The 10,839-nt window shown below is 45.4% G+C and overlaps 1 protein-coding gene across 1 annotated transcript; it reads left to right on the forward strand.

The window, feature by feature from the left end:
* The first annotated feature begins 1,996 nt into the window (after window positions 1-1,996).
* Ivl (involucrin) lies at window positions 1,997-3,364 on the forward strand. The gene has a single exon (XM_070013820.1). It carries the CDS (start codon window positions 1,997-1,999, stop codon window positions 3,362-3,364), a length of 1,368 nt encoding a protein of 455 aa, XP_069869921.1.
* The last annotated feature ends 7,475 nt before the right edge of the window (window positions 3,365-10,839 follow it).

The following is a 10,839-nucleotide window of genomic DNA, read 5'->3' on the forward strand; positions in this document are numbered from 1 at the left end:
GGCCTTGGAGCCAAGGCCACATGGAAGGCCATATTGGCACAAGGAGAACAGGTACCCAGCAGCTCAAAGGAAAGAAGCGCTGAAATGTTCTAGGAACTGAGGGCTCTCTCTGAGGTAGGAGTATAGCTCTCAGAGAGAGGGGGGGGGGAGGGAGGAAAGCATGGGCATGGGCCAAGGCTCCAGAGAATGACAGGATCCAGGTCACTCAAAGCCTTTAAGATAACAGCACAGCAGTGGATTTGGACTTTATTACTAATGTATGGCAGGTCACCATGGGTCCTGGGGAGGAACAGATTCAAGTCCCCAGTCTGAATGATTTTTTATTCTGATTTTTGTAGATAAGGTTTAGGGAAAGCAAGGGACAATTTGGCCTGATCTTCATATTGTTACACATTTCCAAAACTAATCATCAAGAGTACTTGTTTTATCATCACAAAAGGAATGCACTTCATCTTACCCTTTGTTGTTGTTCAGAATGAACAGGCTTTGGAGTTTTTATCACCACACAGCAGGGGAAAGAGTGGAAGCCTTTTATTCCCCCCAGAAAAGAATTATAGCTACGTTCTGAATCAAGGGCTCTCAAACTCCACCACTCGAGAAGTGCATCTTCCAGGATCATGTCATAGACCTTGTGCTGGCTTTCCCAGAAAGCCATAAACCTTTTTATTTCACACACTTAGAATTGAATCCCCTCAGCCTGGCCATGAGGATAAATCCATTGCAATTCACAGGGTAAGTCGAGCTGAGGTCACGAAACAGGAGGATGCCTTCCTCACCTCCCCAACCTCCTCTGTGACCAGGTCAGATGGGCATCACAGGAGCCACTGAACCTTCAGAACCCTCTGGCCAGGCAGGAGCTGCAGGGTAAAAAAAGAAAAGGAGCCTTGAAGGGTTTGCTGCTTCAGGTACTTATGGTGAGTCAGAAAAGAGCCGGGGGAAGTGGATGAACTGGAGCAGTAAAACCAGTCCTTCACCTCCAGCCTGGTAAGGAGGGTAGGCAGGAATGGTATAAAGGGTGTCCTGGCTCAGCCTTGCACTCTATCATAAACCTCTGTCTTCATCCCTACTGTGAGTCTGGTAAGTGTCAGCTGCTGGCTGCTGGGATCAGGGTTGGCAGGTAGTGCGGGCTAGTCACCCTTGGTAGACATGGGCATTGTTCTGGGGCTGGATTTGGCTACATTATCTTTCCTTCTGGGGGAGCTCAGGTCACTGGGTATTGTGGCACTATCTATTTGGAGAAACTCAAGCAGACCAGGATAGGAAATTCCAACTTAGAAGTGCAAGACTGGAAACAACAAGCATCAACGTTCAACAACCATCCAGCTCCCCTTTTTCTCTTACCCCCAGGAATTCAGCTAAAATTAAGAAGGTCAGGAGAAAGGAAAGGGCTCTAGAGGCCTGAAGGAGCCGACCTGTTAATTTTCCAGAGACAAGAATCTGAGGTCCAGTAGAGCTAAGTGACTTGCCCAGAAATGCACAGCATTTCGGTAAGGAGACACAGAATATGTTAGACGACTAAGTAGGAGGCTGGCGCTATGACTTCACCTCTCAGTTCCCCTCCAGCCCAGCATACTGGCTTTTAAGGACCCAAGGCTCCTCTAGGTTTTACTTTTCCTAAAACCCCTCTCTTGTGGTGACATATTTCCAAAACTCATCTCTCCTTCCTAGTCAGTAGAGGTACAAGATAAGGATGTAGACAAGGACTAGACAAAAACCGAAGCTTAAATGATACCCAGTGCACCTTGCAGAATGGAGAGGTCTGTTTCTTGGCTCTTGCCTGGGAATAAGGAAATTCCCAGAAAAGCTCCTCCCTGCCCCTCCTCAGTCCCACTCTTCCTTCCCTGCTGCTTCTGGGGATGACAGCCTAAAGGGGCTGAGAAAGTGCCCTGCCCAAGAGAAAGGAGTCTGTAGATTTCCATGGGTTTATCTCCTTTTCTGCCTTTAACCTGCCACTCTTACCCTTATGCTTTCAGGTTGACCTACAACTGCCTCTAAGATGTCCCAGGAACATACACTACCAGTGACTGTATCTTCTGTCACCAGTCAGAAATCCCTCAAGACTGTTTCTCCTCCAGCCCATATCCAGCAGGAGCAAGTAAAACAGCCAGCTCCACTATCTGCCCCATGCCAGAAGATGCCCTCTGAGCTGCCAGTGCAGGGCCTCTCAGAACTCCAGGAGAAACACACAACCCCTGAAAAGGGACAGCTGGAACAAAAGTGTGTGGAAGAGCAGCAGACCCTGGAGCCTCAGGAGGGGCATCTGAGAGAGCAACAGCAGGAACTGCAGGATCAGAAGTTGCACCAGGGGCGGCAGCAACAGCAGCCTCAGGAGCAGATGCTGCAATTGTGTCCAAAACAGCAGCAGCAGCAGCAGGAACCTCAGGAGCAGAAGCTGCACCTGGGTCAGCAGGAGCACCAGGAGCCACAGGAATTGCACCTGGGCAAGAAGCAGGAACAAGAACCACAGAAACAGGGACCAAAGCTGGGGCAGGTGCAACAGCAGGATCCACAGAAGTTGGAGCTGCACCAGGTACAGCAGCAGCATCAGAACCCGCAGGAGCAGGAACTTTACCTGGGCAGGAAGGAACAGCAGGAGCCACAGGAACAGGAACGAAACCAGGAACAGCAGCAGGACCTGACCTCCAAGCAGCAGCTGCAACAGAAGCCTCCAGAGCAAAAACTCCATCTGGGACAGGAGCAGGAGCCACAGGAGAAGGACCTGCACCTGGGTAAGAAGCATCCACAGGAGCCGCAGGAACAGAAACCGAAGCTAGGGCAGCCACACCTCAGACAACAGCAGCCACAGAAGCTGCAGGAGCCAGAACTGCATCTGGGCAAGAAGCAGGAGCGAGAGCCACAGGAAGAAGAGCAGAACCTGAAGCAGCCAGAGCTCTGCCTGAGCCAGCAGCCACCACCAGAGCCAGAGCTGCATCTGGGCAAGAAGCAGCAGCAGGAATCACCACAAGAGGAAATGAACGTGGACAAGAAGCAGCAGCACAAGTCACAGGAGCAGGAACTGAACCTGGGACATCACCAGCCACATCCTCCACAGCATGAAGACCATCAGGAAACAGAAAGCCAAGATCAGCAACTTAAGGGAAAGAAAGCACACAAGGAGCCCCGGGAAGAGACGCGACCGCTCTTAGACCCACAACTGGATCATGAGTTAGAAAAGAGAGATGAGAAACAGGGAGAGATGAAGGAGCCACTGCTGGAGCAACAGGAGCAGCAGGAGAAGCAGCTGGAGCAATCAGTGCCTGCCCCCATCCCTGGCCAGGTTCAAGAGGCCCAGCCAGTCCAACTACTGAAGGGAGAAAGTTTGCTCCCCACGGGGAACCAGGAGCAGAAGCGGGACATTCAGTGACCACTCACACAGAAGTGACCATCCCCGGAGTTTCAGAGGACCTCACACTATCCCACACAAAGGAAAGAGAGGCCCACCAAGCCCATTTTCCTGAGGTTCCCTGGGTGACCTAACTCATCTGTGAACCTGCCTGACCCTGACCCTTCTTCTACATGGCTTTGATGAGACTAGCAAAGAGAAAATGCAGACCAGCACCTGCCTCCAAGGTACCAGTTCCATTTGACCCTTAGGTATCAGAGCCTCTGCCTTGAGGCACTATGGTTGCTATAGCAACTCTGACTTTACCCCCAGTGTTATGGATGAATCTGTGAGCATGTACAATAATACATAAAAATAAACCCTGAAAATCCTGACTGAGATCCTGTACTTCCTTTGACTTGTTCTCCTGTCTCTTATCTGTATGGATCAGGAGTTGCAGCTGACTCTTTTGCTTGACACAAATCCAAAAGACAGACAAACATCTTGACCCTTCTTTGGTTCTGTTCCACAAACCATTTCAAATTCAGGCAAATTCAAAGAAGGCTTTGTGTCAGCACCTAAAAGCAACACATACCAGTCATGAAGAAAGGATCAATTACTCCCACTCCGGCTGGAGGAAGAAGCCCTTCCTGCCTTAGCACAATATTGTCCTCCACTACCCATGCTGACCCCACCCCCAGCCCTGGCAGAGCTCAACCTGTCCCATCAGGATTCAACTCTTTTCATAGGGCAGGAGACTGAGAATATGCCAAGAGGGCTTGGGTACTCCATCTGAGTTTTGGTCCCTTCCTTGGAAACATCCCCAGGTTCCCCTTTCTGTGTTTTCTCTCAGCAGATTGCCCTCATTGTTTGCAAGAGTCATGTGAACCACCTGCTAGTATGAAAAAAGAAAAAAAAAAACATTTAGGAAAACAGCAAGAGGATTAAGCAGGGTGTGGAGAGGAGTCACTCCCAGTAATGGTCTCTGAGATTGTAGAAACCAAAAAATGCTGGCCAACTTGAACTTGGAAATCAGCACAGCTCTTCCCCATACCCTGCACCCTGGCTCCCTAAGAATTGTGTGGTCTTGATCACCATCACGTATGTCAGGACTAGGAGATCTCTCCTTCCCAGGACAAGTCCTGCCTTTTAACTCTACAAATGCCTTGTTTTCATCATTCAGATATCTAAGGCAGATTGTCTCAAGTTATCCAACACTGTTTTACAACAGGCATGAGGGTGTATTTGGGACATTTCTAAGTGAAGGTTCCATAGGCAAACTACATGGGTATGAACAACACGTAGACTTCCTTACTCCCCCACATACTCCATGCAGTAGTCACTACATTTTGTTTTTAAGGGTCCTTTGTTCTGTGTGATAATATAAGGATGAGGTCCTTGCTATCCACACCCTAGCAGGTGTGCCACTTAACCACAGGTGGAGTTCTCACCTGAGCTATTGCAATAGCTGGTCTCTCCAGTTCTCTATCTCCATACACCCTGCAGTCCACCCATCACAAGATGTTCTTAAACCATAGCATCTCTTGGGATCTTGGTGGAACTTCTCATCAGTTAGATAGTAAGAAAGCAAGCTAAAGTTCTAAGTCAGCCTGAGTCAGACTAGGACAGGAAGGTTAGGGGTTGAGAAGAAGCAATCAGAGGCAGCTGGAATTTGTGCACACCCCCTCTGAAGTCGCACACTGTGTTCCATTCCTTTTATTTTCTGCCTTTTCTGGTTTGAATTGAGTGGTGGGTTTTGGTTTTTTTTACTTCATCTTATCTGCTGTGTTAACACTTCTTAGGAGTTAGTGAGTTCCCTAGAATTTATAATATAAATTGTTCATTTTCAAATAATACTAGACAGTATCACAAGCAGTCCACATCACTCACAGTATTTTCAGTTCTTTCTTCTGCCATCCAGAACACTCGCCCAAGTGTCATAATCATCTAGTAGGTTACTATTGCTTTAAACCATTATGCTTGAGATCTATTAAAAACAAGAAAAACAAACATGTTATTGAACCTTCATTTATTCCTTTTCTGATGATCTTTCTCCATGCAAGACTAAGTTTCTGCCCTTCTAAGTTTCCTCCTCCTTTTAGTATGTCTTCTTTCCCTTCTCTTTTTTTTGGAGGGATCTAGTATATGTGTGGGGGGGTGGGGTTCTTGCACTTGCTAGGCAGGTACTCTACCATTTGATGTCTCCAGCTTTTTTTTATTTAGTTATTTTTGAATGGGGTCCTATGTTTACAGTCATGTTAGCCTGGACCATGATCTTTCTAAGTATACTTTATGGGAAATCTTGCTAGCTTTTTCCCTGTCCTGGCCTTGAACTATGCTGTTCCTGATCTCAGTCTCCTGAGTAGCTAGGATTATAGGCATGAGATGTCACACCATGCTCAAGACCCAGAGAAGCTGATGGTGTAGCTCCAGTCTGAAAGTCAGTAGGCAGAAATCCTGGAGATCTGATGGTACAGATGAAATGTGAAGTCGGTCTTTTGGATAATTTCCTCTTACTTTGGGAGGCTGGACATTCTAGTTCTACTAAGATCTTCCACTGATTTGGTAAAGCCCATCCACAGCACAGAAAAGAAGTCCTACTACAATCCAGAGAGTAATTCTTTTGTTCTAAGGTCACTCATTTAAATATTAACCACATCTGAAACCACTCTCCATGTCAACATCCAACATTAACCATCATAGTCATCCACCATGTCCCTCTGGTTTACGGTGAATCCTTTTGTTGTGGTTTACCAGCAACTGACTGCAACACTCTTGGGAATGCACTTCCCTCAGCAATTGGCACAAAGCAGACCTTGGGCTTTCCTAGCAAAGCACTGGTCTTAGAGAACTGTGAGTTCAAGAACATAAAACAGTGTTATGGTATTGCTAGCTTCAGACCTAAGAAAGCAGCTTCAGAAACATACCAAGTGATGGTAACTATAACATTATATCATGGCAAGAACTACTAGTGCTCTCTACTTACCACCAGTACAGTGGTTTTGTTTACTTCAGGCTGCTGATCCCTGCATCTCGCAACTAGAAGCTGTTCTTGCTTAGGCTCCTTGGATTCACTCACTGAGAAGAGGGTTTCTTTGAAAATTAGTTTATTAGGGCTGTGCTTCTGAGGGAAACTAGTGAGCACCTGGGGGAAGCAGGACAGGGCAGGAGAAGAAACCTTAGTTTCCTGCTGATGCGACAAGAGAAGCTGGAGGGGAAAATACGCCTCGGAGCTGAAGTGACATGGGACCAGCGAGCTGGGTCCTCATACTCCCCAAACCAGTCAGGCATTGCTGAGCAAACACATCAGAAAGACATGAAATCCCAGGAATTCAGACCTCCATCTGCATGTGGAGACACAGCAGATTCTATTGCCCAAGGGCATCCACGTTAAGAAGCATGCCCAACACGAACAAGTCAAAACAAAACCATACCCACGGCTGAGCATATGTGACAACAACTCAGGTTGAATGATTACATGGTCCGTGAAACCCACAGTGAAAACTCTTTTTGACAAGCAATAATTTCTTCCACAGAAAATCCACAAGGAAGGGGCTGGAAAGGTGGCTCAGTGGTAGAGTTCTTGCCTAGCACGCATGAAGCCCTGGGTTCGATTCCTCAGTACCACATAAGCAGAGAAAACCAGAAGCATCGCTGTGGCTCGAGTGGTAAAGTGCTAGACTTGAGCAAAAGAAGCTCAGGGAGAGTGCCCAGACCCTGAATTCAAGCCCCAGGACTGGCAAAAAAGAAAAAAGAAAATCACAAGGAAACAAAAGAAATAGACAAAGAACCTATAGATTAAAGTCACCTTAAAAGATATGTAGGTAATGTTAATAGTAATTATGAAATTTCTTTTTTTCTGATTCTAGTTCAAATATGTTCATAGAGAATTAATGATGATTGAGATTTGACTGATGGATTGAATGATTGGAAATTTCATAGTGAAGCAAGATGACAGATGAGTTAATTCCCTTGGGACTGCCTCCCTCTAGGCACACAATCTAACAATGAGATCTGAGAAAGTCAAATGAGAAGGCTAATTAAAAAATACAGGAAAGGAAGTGGCGCTGTAGCTCAAGTGGTAGAGCGCTTGCCTTGAGCTGAAGAGCTGAGGGACAGTGCCCAGGCCCAGAGTTCAAGCCCCACGACCGACAAAAAAAAAAAAAAATACAGGAAAAGCCGGGCGCTGGTGGCTCACGCCTGTAATCCTAGCTACTCAGGAGGCTGAGATCTGAGGATCGCGGTTCAAAGCCAGCCCGGGCAGGAAAGACCGTGAGACTCCTATCTCCAATAAACCACCAGAAAACTGGAAGTGGCACTGTAGCTCAAGTGGTAGAGCGCTCGCCTTGAGCTGAAAAGCTGAGGGACAGCACCCAGGCCCAGAGTTCAAGCCCCACGACCAACAACAACAACAACAACAAAAAATACAGGAAAAAAAAGAATGGGAAAAGATTAAAGAAGGCACAAGGAAATAAGTAGTTTCTGTGATTCCTTCCCTCAACTAAAAAGTACCCATCATGGAGGGAGACAGCTTTCACTGAGTGAAGGGAGAAATAACAATTAAGCCCCACCCTTAGATTCCGAATCTAATTGGTAAAGCTCAGTGCCAAACAGTTAAGCTGCTGAAGCTACATTAGCTAGTTAGCCAAGGTACCACTGCCACCCCTTCCCTACCAGCCTTGGATGCCGAAGGGGAGAAGAAGATTCTACCTTCTGGAGAGCTACTACATTTCCTTAATGTTCAGCACTGGAATCATCATGGTGAGACCCAGAAAACACAGGCCCCTGTACTCAGGACAAGATTCACAACTGGAGCCTTCAGGCCACCTCTGGCATCAGGTGTGACAGACCCAAGTTTGGCTTGCATCACTGTTAGCCTTGGGTGAGATTTTGCCCCCCTATTGCATAGGTCATGGTGGCTATGAAACTCAGGTGAAATCCAGCCCATTGTGAACATTGGAAGTGGAAACACGTATCTCTACCATCAATTCTCCAACCCTGAGCGAAGGAGTTGTCTCTATACCAGTACTCACCGGTAGAGCCTCTAGACCCACGCTAGGCAGATACCTATATCACTGTGAGATGAGTTCATGTTCAGCCTGCATTATTATCAGCTGCAGAGCAGGTGCTGGACCATCCCTAAGATTGCTCAGATCCTTGTGACTTTGAGACTCAGAACTGACTCAGCTTAGCATCAGCCTTGAGAACAAGGGACTGGCTTCACCAACAATCACCCCAATATTAGGTAACCTAACAAAGAGCATGATTTCTTTTGGTGAGAAGAAGACAAGATAACACGCAAAGGCCTTTGCTTTGACATTGACACTCAGTGCCACATTGGTGGAACCTAACACTGGACATATCCTAGTAATCACAGGCTTGTCTGCATACATACAGCCCCAGTCTACTATACTTCTATTCAGCCCAGATTCTTCAATGACTGACTGCAGTGCTCTTGGGCATGGGCCCCCCTCAGCAATCAGTGACTCCTGCAGGCCTTGGGCTTTCTTAGCAAAGTTCTAGTCTCTAAGAACTGTGAGCTCAAGCATAGCATAGTGCTATAGTATTGCTAGCTGCAGGCCTGAGAAAGAAGCCTCTAGCTAGTCCATCCATCTCCCTGTCAATAGCCGGGGAGAGCTCTACCGTGTCTAATCTCAGGGTGATGGCTATAAGTGAGTCATCTGCACCTACCTTGGTTTCAAGAAGAGGCTTGTGGGGATAGAGATCTCTCTCTAGATTCTCTCTGATATCATGTTGAACAATACATCAATTTTAAATCTGAGTCTACCCTGGGCTTTTATTACCACTTACTATTGAAACACTTGTCACATAATATCAAAAGACTTGCATTGCAGCACACCTGAAGTTGTAGTATCATCTAGTGCTGAAATAGTGGAAGGGATCCAGTCACGGAGAAAATAAGCAGCCTGCTTGGAATCTATGGAGACAAGCATGAACAAATCCATATTACAGAACTGGAATAAATACCTAATCCCTGAATACATAGAGTATCTCGCATGTAATTAGTATGAGGAAAGGTATTTCTCTCATTGTGTTTTTCAACTCAAGTATTTCTTTTCTATTTTGCTTCCACATCTGGAATTTTCTTAAAATGTCAGACTATTTTTTGTATTAAAATTTTAAACTCTTTATTTAAAAAATATCTGTTCATATATATTACCATCTGGTCAGTTCTTGGTTTTCTTATTCTTTGTGCAGTGCCAGAGATCAAACCCAGGTCCTCAAATATGCCAGTCAACTCCTCTACCACTGAACCACACTCTAGCTCTGGTCCTGCAATTTACTTTTACTATTAGGAATTTTTTTAATTACAGTTTATTTTATTTTATCTTTGTAATTTATGGTCTTCAAATGATTTCTGGACACCTAATGACATGTAACATGATCTGCATGTTGGAAGAGCAGGTATTTATTACAGTCTTCACAACTCAGCTTTGTAAGCACATTTCGAGAGAAATGTTCCTTGAGTCTGTAGTCATCCCTCAATTTTGGCTCTAGATGATATCCTGTGCCCATTTTCTTTAGCCAGTCTGCTGGTAGGTTGTCATAATTTTACATTAGAAGGCAATCCACACCCAGGTTTGTCCTCCATTTTTAGAGGATGTGTTGTTCAATGTGATCTGGAAGAGAACTATTATAGGTAGTATTCTGTCCCCCCTCAAGCTTCTTCTCTGAAGCTAAGCTATTCTCCTGACACCTTGTCTATCACAAGCGGTCAGAAACCACAAGATTTTCCCCAGAACCTGTGAAATCACTATGAAAGGAGCAGTTCTAATCTCCTATCTCACACGTAATGGCTTCCAGTGCCACAATTCTCTGTGCCATAAACCCACAATAGCATGGGATAGGACAAAAGTCTTACTGGTATTGGTTGCCTGTTTCTAATGTGGATTTTTAGCTCAAGATGACTGCAGTTACTTGTAGCTCATTTAATCCTACAAATATGAAATAATAAAGGATACACAAAATGTATCAGCTAGGAAATCTTGGTTGATTTTAATTGGCTAATTGGGCAAAGTAAACTATGTATTTTGGAAAACAAGGAAGCCTTAACAAGATGACTACAAGATTGGCTTCTGATTTATGAATCTGGGGGATTTTACTGGTACAAATGAATGAGAGTGTAACAAGTAGGTTTGTCTATGGCAGATGGCCCACCGCTGGTAAAGACTAGCAAAAGGAACTCCATTCAAGTTTTTTGTGATCCTTTCTGCCCTCTAGTGTCCTGATGTAGAATTGCAGGACTGAAATAGCATGTCTCTTCCCAAGCAAGCCTTTTCACACAAAGCTTGATTATCTAGGTTTGTGTGAGAAACTTCCAAGGGCTTGGTGATGCAGTGGTCCTTTAAGGAATCAGAATAAGCAAAAGTAAAGATAAATGCACAAATGACTCTCCTAACAATAACCTTCTGCCATTATTGTAATGTCACAATTTTTCTACACTCTATGACCTTCCTAGTATAACAACCCTGTGAAGTATAAGAATTATCCCCATT

Source organism: Dipodomys merriami, unplaced genomic scaffold, assembly GCF_024711535.1.
Source record: "Dipodomys merriami isolate MVZ:Mamm:240054 unplaced genomic scaffold, mDipMer1.0.p SCAF_92, whole genome shotgun sequence".
Classification (NCBI taxonomy): domain Eukaryota; kingdom Metazoa; phylum Chordata; class Mammalia; order Rodentia; family Heteromyidae; genus Dipodomys; species Dipodomys merriami.